At 39.2% G+C, this 15910-nt stretch overlaps 1 protein-coding gene across 12 annotated transcripts in view; it reads right to left on the reverse strand.

Annotated features, from left to right (window-relative positions):
* Positions 1-1717: 1717 nt before the first annotated feature.
* The window catches only part of FN1 (fibronectin 1), a 68017-nt gene continuing 53824 nt past the window's right edge, over positions 1718-15910 (reverse strand). For 4 of the 12 annotated variants that reach the window (XM_020288211.2, XM_020288209.2, XM_076005918.1 and 1 more), the window contains 10 exons: positions 15296-15385; positions 14892-15071; positions 13360-13449; positions 11949-12340; positions 10856-10994; positions 8432-8596; positions 6101-6226; positions 5481-5587; positions 2838-2942; positions 1718-2483 (listed from right to left, as the gene is read on the reverse strand). In XM_020288211.2, the coding sequence (XP_020143800.2) occupies positions 2412-2483; positions 2838-2942; positions 5481-5587; positions 6101-6226; positions 8432-8596; positions 10856-10994; positions 11949-12340; positions 13360-13449; positions 14892-15071; positions 15296-15385 (1466 nt within the window). In that variant the 3' untranslated portion in view covers positions 1718-2411. Of the gene's footprint in view, positions 2484-2837; positions 2943-5480; positions 5588-6100; positions 6227-8431; positions 8597-10855; positions 10995-11948; positions 12416-13359; positions 13450-14891; positions 15072-15295; positions 15386-15910 lie in introns of all 12 variants that reach the window. The other 8 variants (XM_020288210.2, XM_020288208.2, XM_076005917.1 and 5 more) reach the window with 2 other exon arrangements.

The raw sequence follows: 15910 nt of genomic DNA on the forward strand, positions 1-15910 counted from the left end.
AATTGGGTCTACTGAAAACAATTCTCAGGGGAAGCAATAACATGAGTCAGTAGAAACTATAAAAGATTTTTGGCAACACTGGGCTCTCATGCTTGAATGATTTTGCAGAGAAACGGTCAGTAAAAAAGGAAGTTTCACTATTCTTACATTGTGATGCTAAAACAGAAAGGCCATTTAAATTTGTTTAATTTGTCCTGAGCTTAATTTGTAAGTTTAATGTATTACTTTTGAGAAGTCATCAGACATTCTGGAAAAGTAGGTTTTTAAAAAAATTTTTTAATTGTGATTTTCACATTTCAACATAAAAGTAGTCAAAAGGGCTTGCTTTCCATTTAATTAGAACAGTCCAGCTGGATTTACTTAAAGCGCATTTTAGAGAAAATCTTTTTAGGTTTGTAGTTCGGAAAGTGGTTTGAAGCATGATCACTCTCAACCCCAAACTGCTCTTTCTTTATGTTTTTAAATAGACCTTTAAACAAGAGCTAACTGAGGTGCCTACCTTACCACCTTGCCTATGGACCTGGAGGCACTAACTTGCTTTCCTTCGGGCATGTCTTCATTGGGTTGTTCTAGGGTACATAGTGTAGATTGGTATTGAGTCTATTCCCTCTCCAGTGAGCAATGACCCATATGTAAGACTGTCATTTATACCACCTCGATCTCTACTTTCTGTGATTTAAAAAAAACATATATAGTTATTTTGGAAACTATTGGCCTGATAAAGCTGAAAGATTAATAATGTTTAGAAGTCCAGAGTCTGGGAGTGTATTTTGCTAAGGAAAACTCATCTGATGTATTCTCTGTAAAATTAAGCTATAAACCACCCCCAAATGAGATTCTAAATGTCAAAGCATTTATAAACTATAAATCAATTTAAACGTATTTTTTTAAAAACAAAAGTGAACTATGAGGAAATCTCTTTCTGTATTTAGTCTTGCTATTCTTTTCTAGGTATTTGTTGAAATACTTTCTTTCATTGTGCAATAGTATATAAAAAAGTGCTTTCCATGTTTTGTGTATCATGAACTACAATTTTTATTTTGCTAATAGTCAACTATTTCCAGTGCTAGTATTTACTATTCTGAATGTCAGATTTAATCCCAAAGTTTTGTCGTTTGCCCAATGTTAAATTGAAAAGGAAATGACCTTTGCAGACCAGCAGTGAGCAAACTTTGTTCGGCTAGGAGTTTATCAAGTCATTCTACAAATATCAGCTAACACAAATTAAGACAAATTGGATTGGGGTTATTATACCATGGGTTTCCCCAAGACAAAACTCCTCTACACTATACTAGTCAAATGCTTTTAACATCTTAGTCATCTTTTTTATTTTCCTTGTATGAAATCTCTTTGAATCAATGCTCATTTGAAGAAGGAAGGAAAAGAGGAGGGAGGGAAAGAATTATAATGGTTAGAAAAGAACTAAAGATTGTTTCTGAAGGATGAGCTAGCAATTTTAAAAAATAATTGAGTATACTTAAATGGATTAAAGCAGAAAATATTAAAGCTATCTCCACTACTGAAGAGATGAATTGATAACAATGAATCTGTGTTTTGGAGCAACAGACTTCAAAAATCTTGTACTGAAATCAACAAGAATTAGAGCCTTGTACATCACAGATTTTCAAATGTTTGCTAAATTGAAAAGAAAAAGAACATACGTGAGAATTATTATTTCCCCCCAAAGTGTCTTATATAAAATAGAGTCACCTTCAAGTTGTGGAATGTAAATCTTTTATTAAAACAGTTGTCTTTCCACAGTAGTAAAGCTTTGGCACGTACAGTATAAAAAATAATCACCAACCATAATTATACCAAATTCCTCTTATCAACTGCATACTAAGTGTCTTCAATACAATTTTTTCCATATAAAAATACTGGGAAAAATTGATAAATAACAGGTAAGAGAAAGATATCTCTAGGCAATTACTGGAATCATTGGGAAAACGTGAGTACTGTAGATATTTTAAATATCACAGTAACAAGGACATGCCATTCCTACGGTACTGTGGACCAGGCGGTTAAGTGAAAGCAGAAGTGTTTGGGTAACTTTCCTACTTAAAATTTTGGTCATGTCATTTCAATACATTTTGCATCCTGGTTGGCTATGTATGCTTCCTTATTGATCCCAAACCAAATCACAAGTTAGAATCATTTCATTTAAAATACTGAGCGGTATTGACTACTTTGAAGCAGAACAGGCAACATACTGCCTTCATTTATGAGAAGAGTCTCAGAACACTCCCAGGGTGATGCTTGAGAAGCTGTGAGTTGCGCTGAAGCTGGAGAACTTACTCCAGAGCAAAGGGCTTAAGAAAGAAACAAGCACTCCAAGATGGGTCTGCTAACATCACTCCAGTCTGGATGGACTTTGGCAGAGAGACATGCTTGCTCCTCTGGGTTGGAAATATTTACTCTCTGGAATCGTCTCTGTCAGCCTGTACATCTAAAGGCATGAAGCACTCGATTGGGCAATTAACATTCTGTTAAAATGGAAGAAAAGAAAAATTAGTGGTAAATACTGTAAAGCCTACAGAAAATAAAATATGGGGAGGTGGGGACTTCTATGACAACTGCTTCAAGATAGGAGAATATTTCTTCCTAGTTTCAAGAACTTAGCAATATACTGGTCCATAAGAGATGTTCAAGAGTTTAATTACTTGTAACTTAAGTTATGTTATAGAATACAGTATTCCGTTTGTCAGTTGAGATTTAAAAAAATAAAGAAAGAAAGAAAATTTGGTTCATTTGGAAGAAAGATACCCACAGAAAGAGAGACTCTAGTATGGATCTAATTGTATTTAGGGGAGAGAGACTTTGGGGGCAAATGCACTTACAGTGTTTGTTCTCTGATGGTATCTCTGAGAATACTGGTTGTAGGAGTGGCCAGTGGAACCTTCGGGTTCGGCCCCAGGTCTGCGGCAGTTGTCACAGCGCCAGCCCTGAGAGAGTAGAGGCATGAAGTCAATGGGGTTTAGGACAACCAGAGGACATTATAATTTAGTGCTTAAATTAAAGAAAACTTTCAGCTCCTATGCACCGGCAAAATATAAGCAGCTAATCTCTAAGGAAGCTTTGATAATGATTTCATGAATTTATAGCTCTTAGAATTCATTTTGGCTCATTACCGTATCTTATACCTACCTCTGTCTATCTATGCTTTTCCTTTCTTCTGAAATGTCCTTTCTTTTCTTCCTATACAAAACCCACCCATCTGCTAAGGCTCATTCCAATCCCTACTTCCTCAACAAGCTTTCTACACTAGATGACAGAAGAGGTTTTCATAGGATCCTACAGATTTTGAAACGGACTCACCCTCACTTGCCAGGGAAGGAAAAGGAGACTCAGAAGAGAAGAGTGACTTGCTCAGAGGGAGCAGGGAAGTCACATAGTGGAGTCTGGGCAGCTGCTGAGGAGCTGGGGTGACTCCTGGCCATGTTCTTTGTAATGCAGCACATTGCCACTCCCTTCCTAAACTCCCCTAGCCAGTGACATGGTAGCCTTTCGCCTGGGCAGAGACGGGATGGAAGCTAGGAACAGGACCAAGCTGTTCCCTCCCATGATGAGGCCAGTGAGACTCGTCCCTGAGATTTTTGCTGGGAATGAGAGAAAGCACACGCGTTCTTTCACTGTTTTTCCTAAGCTGGAAGGAGGTAAAACTGGAGCTCATGGAGAACACATGAGCAGGGGTCCACTGGAAAGTGAAACCAGTGCAAGAGAAGATACATGCAGAGGGAGAGACTCCAAATGCCACTGCTGAGCAGCCCTGAAGCTGGTAGATTCTGGGACTTTGTTATGTGAGCCATTTTTGTCTAACTTGAGTTGACTTGTACAACTAAAAGAACCCTAAATAATATATATCATTTTCTTTCTTATAATTTAAATATTTTAGACATATTTCTCCATTTAAGAGCATATACCCCATAATACCTAATGCAATATGGGTAATGCCTATTTACAGAATCGATGAATCATGCTTTCATATAAGAATGTGACAGTTCCCACTGTCTTAAGAGTTTCATTTAGTACCTTTCTTGAGAATATAATAGGTGTCACACATGAAAGGTTTCATATGTGCATAATTAATGGACATAATTATGGACAAGATGCTGAAATGAGATCAAAATCTACTTCTCCCAAAATTCACTCTCTATCACACATTTTTATACTAGGATGACTGAGTTCTATGATCATGGTCTTTGTAAGTGTTAATGAGAGAGAGAGGGAAAGAGAGAGAGAGATTGAGAATGATTCCACAGTTTCTCTCCCATCAGAATTGGGAGCACATCCCTGCCCACCTAACCTCAAGGGGTAGAAGAACATCAGAGCAGTTTCCATGGGTTGCCCCAAGTGAGGCAGAGACAGCCCCCTGAAGACCCTTCCCTGCTGCCGGATTAATTTTCCTAAAGACTATTTTCCATCATGCTCCTTTACATCTTGGTTAATTGGTAAGTGGGTAATGCCAAATGCATCAACCCATGAATCTCACCCTTGGGTGGGGAGCAAGCTCCTCATGTATCAGAACTTGGGGAGCTATTGTTGTCTTCATTGAAGACAAAGGACTGTCCTATAGCTTTTGAGTTACAAGAGTCATTTCATTTTGAAATTTCAAATATTAGAAGAATGCATAGCATTTTTCGTTATACCAAATTGAAGCAGAGTACGTGTCAGAAATGGTTGAGAAGTACAGACTAAAATAATGGATTTCTGAGGTCCTCCATAATCCACTTCTTCTTCCCATCTGGTTTCTTACCACAAGACACCAGGCAGGGGGTTGGCCCACTGGAGCCCATCTGGACCAGCACCTTCCTAGCCCAGGGGGTGTGTTCTCTGTCTCTCTGCTCCTTCCCCTCTCAACCAAATCTTTGCCATCCTAAGCCCCAGCCAGGTCATGCTTCTTTTTCTTGGTAATGCCAGCAGGCCTACCTAGAGCTGTATTTGTCAGACTCACTCAGAAACTTATTTAATTAGCTTGACTTTGCAATGTACACCAATTTAATGTTTTCAATGATACCATTAAGTGTCAGGACCACTGCTCATTCTGTTTGTCCCATATTACTTAGCACAGTGCTAGACCTATAAAAAGGACCTATTTTGAAACTGACAGAGGGTACAAAGAAGACGCACTTTCTTACATCCTGAGGTATTATTCAAAACATTTAGCAACGATGCCACAAGGACACCTGTCCAGCAGAATGGAGCTGGAGGCCCAGCACTACACAGCATTTGATACTTCAGTTGCTGGAGAACAGAGACAGCCTGAGAATAGCAGGCACAGGGAGCGGCCGAGGCTGCCAGGGAGGGGAGAAGAGAGGAGGGGCACTCCAGAGCCTTCTGTCGGAAGCTGTGTGCCAACAGAAAATGTGGTATTTCAACATTTCGTAAGGGGCTCTGCCACACCTGAGTGGACAGCACATCCATGCAGGGGCCTCGCCCTTATCTTTGCTAAACTGCAAGGAGCCTGGCACATCTGGTCTTACCCGCTGGCCTCCGAAGCACGTGCAGGAGCAAATAGCACCAAGATACTCCTTCTGCCACTGTTCTCCTACATGGTATGTCTTCCCATCATCGTAACAGGTTGCCTCATCTAGGCGCAAGTCAGAAGCACGTGTAAGACCGAGAACAATCACGCAGACTTGACAGAGGGGTGGTTCTATTTCTGTCCTAAATTTGGACCATCATAACCCAAATCCCATATATTTATGCGACTCGTCCGTAAGAGAGGCACTGCTCTACGGAGCTTAGGGCACCTTTTCCAAAAACCAGATCTAATAAACTGGAAAGGGTCCAACGGGAAGACGGAAATCATATTTTAAAGGCTGAATCTACAGACCAATAAAGCTTCCTTGTAACATTTCACTGCAGATAATGGTCAAAATACTCAGGTTGGAAAAGTGCTAAAGTGCCCTGTAATAACATTAAATCATGACTCGTTTTTGAAGCTTGTCTCCGCTTTCCCAAATCAAAAGATTAACAAACCCGCTGTTCACTCCTCAAGGAGACCTAAAGTCTCCAATCACTTCTGCGAATGAGAGTTACGGCCTGGTAATGAAAGTGGGAGTGCTTAACAAGACACTAAAAATGATCTGTGATGACATACGAGGATCACACTTGAATTCTCCTTTTCCGTTCCCAAGACACGTGCAGCTCATCATCTGGCCATTTTCTCCCTGCCGATCCCACTTCTCTCCAATCTTGTAGTTCACACCATTGTCATGGCACCATTCTGCAAGGGTGGGGAGGGGTGGGAGCAAAACGTTATTGGTATGTTCTGACCCACAAGACACTGAGTGAGCTGGCACCTGCCACAGGATTTTAAAAGCCACGACGTATCTGGAAGGAGTGGCAAAGAAAGTTAAAGATCATAATTCTTGTGATGAACCATTTCCTTGGTTGGATTTTAAAAATACTAATTTTTGCCATTTAACATTTTCTAGGACATTTTAAGATCCAGTTTATTCCGCCACACTCATGTCATAAGAATAGTCTATGACTTCCACTTGCATGCTCACTATTAAGATATAAATCTGTGGAAAACTGAAGTAGAATTGCAGTAGTCTTTTAGGAAATGATCATAGACAAAAAAAATCACTTTTGGATTTGCAGAGACCCTAGATACAAAATAGTTCAATTAACCATAAAACAAAGATCAGCTGATTTCTACATGCCAGCACCCATTTCATGTAAATGGAAGAGTAAAAAATATGCCTGCGTAACAAAACAAAACAAAAACAAACATAATGATCAATCAATGGTTATTATGCCTACAAATAAAAGACTGGTTTTTGACGAATCTTCAAAAAGTTACAAGTTATAGATCTTTAACTACTATACATAAAGGATGACTTTTTAATCTCCAAGGTTTATACTAAGACAAAACACTTCAGAAGTTTATATTACAACACACAACTTTCATTCTATCAACAATTCAGCCTTCCTTATACTATAAAGAAAGCAGACAGCTGTGACATCTAAGCAGAGATTATGTAAATGGGGCCAAAGAATCACATAAATGGACTCAGAGCTCTGCTCCCAAAATTGCACCAAGTACTCACACAGGTGATAAATACGCAAACTTAAAAGTAGTTCCGTTTCACAAGTTAAAAAACACCCAGCTGATGTCAAATGTTAAAATTTCCAATGCCTAAACAGTATGTGACACTTCTACTATTCTGCTTTTTCATTTTCAGGTGGTCAAGGACAGAAGTCTACACTGAAAAAACTGGCTTTTTAATTTCAGTCTGGATTAAACCATTTCATGTCTATAAGTTATATACTTTGAAATTCTTTTTTTAAAAAAAGTCTGTTATATTTTATTTCCATAGAATATGATTTCTTTATGTCTATAGGAGGCATGTTTATATGGCATGATGGTTAACACATATAAAAATGAATCAATTGTCCATAATAATCACATCTCCTTAAAACAAAGAATAAATGGAAGGTTTATAAATTCTAATACTAACTCTGAAGGCATAATAGATAATTCCTAGGATCACTTTAACTAAAAAAATGAATTAGAAAATTAAAACCTCTTTATAATTTGAAAACCAAATATTTTTCAACTAAAGTTGATTCTGAATTATCTACAAGTGGATTATCTGTAATTTTCCCTTTATATTTCTAGCAATGTTCAAGCTACTTGGGTTATGTTTGTGTGTGTGATGTGAGACGGTATATGTAATATGACATGAAGTTTGTGTTGAAAGAGACTATGAGTATAAATGTTCCCCTCCAACCCCACTCAACACCAAAGATTAAAAGAGATTTGAAGTTTCTCTGTGTCTCTGATACCTTTTACTTTCTTTTTCTTTGAGATGGGGTCTTGCTCTGTTGCCCAGGCTGGAGTGCAGTGGCATAATCGTAGCTTACTACAGCCTCAAACTCCTGAGCTCAAGCAATCCTCCTAACCTCAGCCTTCAGAGTATCTGGGACTACAGGTTTGTATAATCACACCCAGCTAATTTTTTAATTTCTTTGTAGAGATAGGAGCTCACTATGTTGCCCAGGCTGGTCTTGAACTCCTGACCTCAAGTGATCCTCCCACCTCAGCCTCCCAAAGCACTGGGATTACAGGAGTGAGCCACCATGCCCAACCTGATACTCTTAATTAGACCTGACTCCAAAGAGGTTTACTTTATTGATTAGTTTTAAGAGAAAATTTCAAAGACTGAATTACCAACACAGTCTTATTTTTAAGTAATAGTTGTATTGGCATACAACCCTTAAATGAAGCAATATCCAACAAGTAAAATTTCCCATCATTTTTTTATGATGCAAAATGTTACTTTGAGTCAAACAATATCCCCTTGTTTGCTTCATGTTTGGAAGAGCCTGTGTCTGCCAAACATGCTGCCTTGGCACATTAGTGCAAATGTGTGGAACTGGAAGAGGTGGACAGACAGGTGGATGGACACAGCGAGCTACTCACTAGATGAATCACATCTGAAATGACCACTTCCAAAGCCTAAGCACTGGCACGAGAGTTTAAAGCCAGATTCAGACAATCGCTCCCACTCCTCTCCAATGGCATAGTGGGAAACAGTGTAGGGGTCGAAGCAGGAGTCATCCGTAGGTTGGTTCAGGCCTTGGTTGACTACGAAGAAAAGGAGGAAAAAGAAAAAAAAAAAAGACATCTTATTGGTGATTTGGGACCATAAGAAGAAAACTGATTATTTTATACAATGAATTAATCTAAAACAAAAATTCCCGTAGCACTAAGAGGCTTTCATCTGTTCTATCAAGCCATCAGCTGCTCTAACAAACAATGCTTAGATGCAGCCAGTGGACACCTACCACCGGCATCTTAAAAGGAGCCCATATTACATTTATTCCTTCAGTTGTAAAAAATGATCATTTCTGATAAATCTACTTTATAGAACTTGGAACAGATTTTGAGGCAATTTAAGCCATTTAAGAGCTTTAGTGGGATACACAAAGACTAGCAATGCCTTTCCATTGGTACCTGAGTGACCTTGGGCTAGTTATTTAATATCTCTCGGCCTTCTCTCATCTGCAATACAGGAATAATAATAAAAATATCTCTACCTCCTAGGGATCTAATGAAGATTACATGAGGTCATGAATTCAAAATATTGGTCCTTTGCCAACACTTAGAACATGCTCATTAAATGAAGAATAATTATTAGAGGCTATCTTTTGCTCGTAATGCAATAGTGTTAGCACTTTAATATACCATTATAATGCAATCTTCACTTTTATTATTGCATTTTTTTTGCATAACAGTGCAGAAATCCCAGATATTTGCACATTGTTATTATAATGGCAAAATTGCTTTTCTTTATCAATAAAATCAACTATTCTAAGTAAGAGGAAGCAATGGGATACAGGTAATTTAGAAATAAGTAACAGAGTCTCTTCATGTTACCTAAGATCTTGTCTCTTTATAATTTGGAAAAGCTTATTTTAAAATAATCTATGCAAACAAAGCATGCCTCAAATTATTCTCTAAAAATTAAATAAACTAACTGACTTTAAATCCCACTGTGTATATTTCTTTTTACAGTACAAAAATCAAAACCTCAAAAGCAATAGACATTTAAAGTGCCTAGTATTTTTAAAAGGCATCACTCTGGAAGAAAATAGTTTTGGAGAACTAAGAAGCCTGAAATGTCTCAAAGCCAGGAGAACCTGGTTAGGATGCAGAATATTGCTACTGGGAGTAAGAAGTTGCAAAGAAAAATGAAAGGAGTTTAAACTGTTACCAGGGGGTTCAATACTGTAAAAAGGGCCAAGAGTTAAGATTCCATCCTAATGAAAGTTATAGAGATGGAATCTTTTTTTAAAAAATGAGGTAGGAAAGCACAAAGACCTTTGTGCTCTTGAAAATTCCATTCACGTGGTATTGTACTAGTAAAACCAGAAGGGCAAAAGATAAACAGGACAGTGGATATGCAATACAGTGAACCCAAAATAATCTCCTCCTCACCCCCCTCTGGCCAAATACTCCACTACTTAATTCACAGGAATTTATCCATGTAAAAGAGCACGGTCTTCTATCAGAGGAGGAAGGAGGCTGAAATTAAGTGTCTGGCTCTAGGAATAAAATCTGTCACTTGGCAAAGACAGAATTTAGCACCCTTTGCTGATGAGGAGTAGCGAACCCTCCCGTCGGAAGATTCAGGATTCATGGTTTTAATTATTCCCCATCGCAGGTGCTTTGGTGAATCTTCACCTGCTGCAAACTGAAAAGCCAGGTGGCACATTACTGGTTTTAAAGAACTTTCCAGGTGCTACAAAGAAGAGTCAATGATCTTTTAACCTCTAGTGAGGCTTTGGACCTCTATAATCAGAAAGAAAAAAACTGAAATAACATTGGAACAAGGGAGCTCTTTGGATAGAAATGGGCCATGTTGGTAGCATTTTAAGTCAGGAGAAAAGTGCCAGCTGTCCCTAATGTCTGCAGAGGGGGAATTTCCTTTACAGGTAATCAGTTTGGGAACTTAAGAATCACTCAAGAGGACAGCAGCGTGGCGAGATGGAGAGGGTCTGGGAAAAGACATGAGGAAATCTGTTCCCTAGATCAACTCAGACACTCACCAGCAAGGACTCTGGAGTGTTGTACTAAATATTTAAAGTCCCTTGCTGGTCTATCATCATCTCACCATTTGAAAGTCTGTCAATGACGTGAGCATTTTGCAAAGACACTAATAGATTGTGCAGAGCAGGAGGGTGAGGGTCGTAATTCAAAGTTGCTTGTTTTTTTCATGTTGATGAGTAGCATTATTTCCCAAAGATAAAAGACAACAGCAACAAAGGGACAGTCAACAGAAAAAGCCACCTCTGGCACAGTCCAGTGGGGAGCTTGTGCCTGCATCAACACGTGTTTACATACCAGAGTTACCCACGGTAACAACCTCCTCCCGAATCTTGTGCCTCTTTTGGTCTTTTAGCGCCTCCACTATGATGTTGTAGGTGGCCCCTCTGGTAAGGCCTGTCAGAGTGGCACTGGTAGAAGTTCCAGGAACTCGGAACTGCAATTTTGATACATCCAAAGCAGAGGAGAAAGCATTATATTGAGGACTATTCTCTGATCAGTAACCCCAGTGTTTAAACAAAGCAACAGGAGCCGAATGAAGAGGGACGGTGGAGGGGTCCCAACCAGCTAAGAGAGGGGCAATCATTTCTGCCAGATTGTCCTCCCAAAATCTACGTATGTGCTCCATAGTTCCCAGGAGCCCTCAGGAGTACTGGAGATGGCCTCCACTTTATCTTGTTGCAGTACAGGTCTTTGGAAACCCTGGCCATGTCTCCATTCACATAAAGCATGGGCACAGCACTGTTGGGGAGATACAGTCATGCTGTGATGCTATGCAAGGTGATGTCTGACCCCAACACGGAGTCCTTAAAATATCAATACTTCAGCAAATCCTCAAACTCATGTTTCTAAGCTCCTACATTTCCCACAGTATAGTCAGTGTTTAAAATTCTGCCACTTTCTAAAAACAAGAGCACAACAAAAATTGATACCAGCAAAATAAATTAAAGAACAGAAGTTTGAGTTAGAGAATCAATCACTTATAACAGCCACGATGCACAGCTTCCTCCAAGTTCTTTTAATTTAGACATATTGCCCATAATGGGCTTTTTCAAGGACAAGCTATAATGATGGTGTTTCAGACTTCTTCACATACATATGAATTCAGGTAGAACATTTTTTTTTTCTTTTCTAGAATCATCTCTCTGTCTCATTAAGGAGCCTCACATGTGTGAGAATAGTAGAAATTATTTCATTCTCTCCACTAAATAAAAGCTAATGGTGCTCGCTGGTATATCCTCCAAAGTGGAGCTATATTGAGATTAAAAAGAAAAAACTCTGTCTCAGATGTCCTAAAAGAGTAGCTACTTTACATCAGAGTGCCGGTCACTTTGGCTACATTGCTCCTTTCTGGGCTGCTCTGTGAGAAGTGAAGAGAAGAATTAATTACCTGTAAGGGTTCTTCATCAATGCCAACAGGATGACATGAAATGACGTACTCAGAAGTTTCTTGGAATGGGGTCCAAGAGATGGTTGTCTGAGAGAGAGCTTCTTGTCCTGTAGAGGCATTTGGATTGAGTCCCAGAACGTGAGGGTAGAGGTGATGGTCTAAATCTCCCCTGGGGACGTGGCCAATTTGGATCTCCTCATCTACATTCGGCGGGTATGGTCTTGGCCTATGCCTTACGGGAGTGGCCGTTGTGGGTGGTGTGGTCCGCCTAAAACCATGTTCCTCAAAGATCATTTGTTGCCCAACACTGGGTTGCTGACCGGAAGTGCCAGGAAGCTGAATACCGTTTCCAGTGTCATACCCAGGGTTGGTGATGAAAGGGGTCTTTTGAACTGTGGAAGGAACATCCAAGATCTCTGGTCCGTGAAGATTGGGGTGTGGAAGGGTTACCAGTTGGGGAAGCTCATCTAGCCAAAAGAGGTTAGAGCCAAAAAAGCAAAGCGCATTAAGCTCCAAGAAGCAGCAGCAATGATCATTATCGATTCAGGCAACAATGACTATTCATCAATGTGATCAAAGCCCCCAGAAAACCAGCACATATCAGATCACAAAACACTTTTTCCAGAAAGAAATCTTTATGATATTTCTCAAAGGTTTCTTTGTGGTTTCGAAAGAAAAAAGTGTTAGTATAAATTTATCATACGCACAAAGCTTTGAACCACAAAGCCCCTAGAAGCTGCGTCTGCCCAAATTAAGCCTAATGGAACTAAAATGTGCAGCCTTTTTTCTTTTTTAATTTGAGAAGCAAGTTGTAGGAACAAGAATCTGAACTAATCATATTAGTGTCTGAAGTATGAGAATTACAGAGGTTTGGCTCAACAGTTTTTCATGGTTTGAAGTGGTAAAAATAGATAAAAACATACACATTCATTTTAAAAATTTTCCTATCCCTGTGAATACAGCATTTCTTTCATATTAAACTGAAAGTGGATGAAAAGGTAAGACAATATTTAGTTCCAAGTTTTAGAAACCAAATAACAAATAAAGACAAATGGGAGGGGTTTCTCTCCCTCCTTTTTTTTCTTAAAGATTTTAAAATTCAACGTAAGGTATAGAAGAGTAGCAATGATAGCAACCTGGTTTTACAGTTTAAAATCTGGTTTGAATTTTTAAAGGTGAATAACAAGGCTTTTTATTGACTTGCTGTAGTAAAGACAAAAATAAAACCAAACTCTGCAGAGCATGTTAGATTATTCCTGCTACCAAAGAATACATATATATGCTATGCTGAAAGAAAAAAAAACCCATGAGAAATGCATCAAAACATGAAGAACCTTTTCATATTGCAAAACTGATCATTGTTATTAGTCTTGTCTTAACTTTCTCTTTGTTACCCAAAAGGTGTTTTTACCTGTCTTTTTCCTCCCGATCAGAGGCTCACTCTTCTGATTGTTTTTCAGGGCAATGATGTAGATTGTGTATTCGGTTCCTGGTTCCAGCCCTAATGTAAGACGAGAACCATCACATTATGTCAGCGGGCTCAGCTGACCACGTGGAAGTCACCTCCCTAGCAGAGGCTACTGGGAGCAAGCATCTCCTCTCCAGCCGGCTGGGGGCCTCTTGAAAGGTAACATCCACTTTACTTTTATTCCATAAACACCCAAATACTCTGCATGTGAAGGCCACGTAGCAAGTTAATTGTTTTACTTTCAAATCTCACACCTTAAATAAGCACTGTTAGGCTAACTTTTCCAGGGTATTCTTTTAACATGTGGTCTTACTGCCTTTTTAAACTTAAGAAAAATCGATAGGCATCATATACTACCAGCGGAATACAAATTTGGAAGAGATCATTGCAGATCATACACCTGGGCCTAATAACCCAGGTGGCCCTCAATGGCAGACCAATGAAAAGTGAAACTAAAGGTGAGTACTGTGCAGGACAGAATGACCAATCTTTATGTGGTCTCTATAGGAAGTATCCGGTTCAACTGCTCTCATATCTGATTCTATTTTCCTGTCCCCCACTCCGAATTCCATAAAAAGCAGTATCTCTTTCTGATATCTGCATAGTCTATATTATTTTTAAATCCAGATGATACTCTATATACACTTCGACACCCTGACAGCCACACTAGAAAAAAAAAGTTTTTCCTTGGGATCATAGTGTTTTATTACAAAAGTAGAATAAAAACTTTGAAAACAAAATGATCCTTTCTAATTTAATGAAAAATTTGTTATTTTTTATTGTTTTCTGTGTGTGAGTTGTATGCAGCTTCAAAAATAGTTCTCATAATTTCAAAGGTAAAGAGACGTGTGAGTTACATATGCTTCACAAGGCCCCGGGCTCAAAGCTAGCTTGAGTTAAATACAACTCACATGGCAGTTAATGTGTTAGATATTTAATCTCGGGGACAAAAATAATACCAGAGGCTTATAATATTTCCCATTAAGGTGGAAAACTATTCTTCAATTCTAGGCAATCTCTCCGATGTGGGCGGTTGGGATAGCTTTGCCTTGAAGACCTATTCTGTGAGATTGGACGCCCAGGGCAATGGCAGATGCTGCTCTGGCAAGTCCTGAAAGATCACCAGATCTACAGCGAGCTGAGTGTCATGACAGGATCACAATTAGGTAGTTTGCTTCGAAAACATCTTTTTCCAGGACTGAACTGACAGACATCTGGAAAATTCACAGCAAAAAAAAAAAAAAAAATGTCTAGTGATACCATTAGGTTAGTACTGAAATTGTATTTTCATGAACCCATGCCTTTGGAGAGATACTGAGCTCTACAGCTCCTACACAGAGAATGCCTTTTGAAGTTATCAGGAGCAGGATTTTTTGTTTCCATGATACAGCATCAAAGACACAGCTGGAGTTTGCTAATGATGTCACGCGTCCTAGGGAGTATGGAGGGGAATCATGGCATGGAAATAGCAATACCAGTAATAGTCGCCTCCGTGACACCAGGGCGGGGCCGAGGGACCACTTCTCTGGGAGGGGACCCAGGTTTCTCAGACTTGATGATGTAGCCGGTAATCTTGGCGCGGGGTGGCTGCCATGATACCAGCAAGGAGTTGGGTGTGGTGGCCAGGAAACGCAGGTTGGATGGTGCATCAATGGCTAAAAGAAAACAAAATTAAATCTCTCAAAAAATGAACAACCAAGAAAATTCCCACATTTTCCCCTCCTGCCCTTCTAAGCAGACTTGAGAGAACCTGAGAATTCTGTAGACAGAATTCACTGGGATCTATAATACAGAAATTGGCCTCAACATTTGTTTCTTCAGTTCACGTGACTAATTACACGTAAGTCAGTGGCATTTCCTCAGCAGAAAGTATAGTTACCAGTGGAGGCGTCGATGACCACCGGGGAGCTCCGGGCATTGTCATTCAGGGTGTACAGGTAGATCTTGTAGTCGGTGCCTGGCTGCAAACCTGGTATTGGAGAAGAGATGATTTTTACCGCTACTTGCTTTGCTAGGAGAATTTTCAAGTTTACCTGCCATTTTTTTTGGTTCCTCTACCAATCCCTTATTCATGTACACCACAAAAGTGGCCCACATTTGAACAGTAAAGTAGAGCATGGTATGAATGTTAACTGTTAACGAGAAACGTGTCTGCAAAGCAAATCACTAATGCAGACAAGGACACTGGCTAAAGTAAATTTTGAAATGCAAAAATGCTATGTTAAAAGTGGCGCTCTTGGAGGATGAGGGGTGACCACCTATCAAGAGGATTTTCTTTTTAAATAATCAGATTGCCACTGGTTGATACCTGGAATTGGAATTTTAAAGCTCAAAAAGACCTAAATCGACCCAGACACTGAACATTTTCGATTACAACCGTGACCTTTACTGAGTAGTATAAATTAATTATGCTTTTTAATCTATGTTAATGCTAAGACCTATACATTATGATCTTATTTCTTTTGGTTTGAAGCCTTATGTTACCTTGTTTTAA

The sequence above is a fragment of the Microcebus murinus genome, chromosome 8 (assembly GCF_040939455.1).
Source record: "Microcebus murinus isolate Inina chromosome 8, M.murinus_Inina_mat1.0, whole genome shotgun sequence".
In the NCBI taxonomy this organism is placed as follows: Eukaryota; Metazoa; Chordata; class Mammalia; order Primates; family Cheirogaleidae; genus Microcebus; species Microcebus murinus.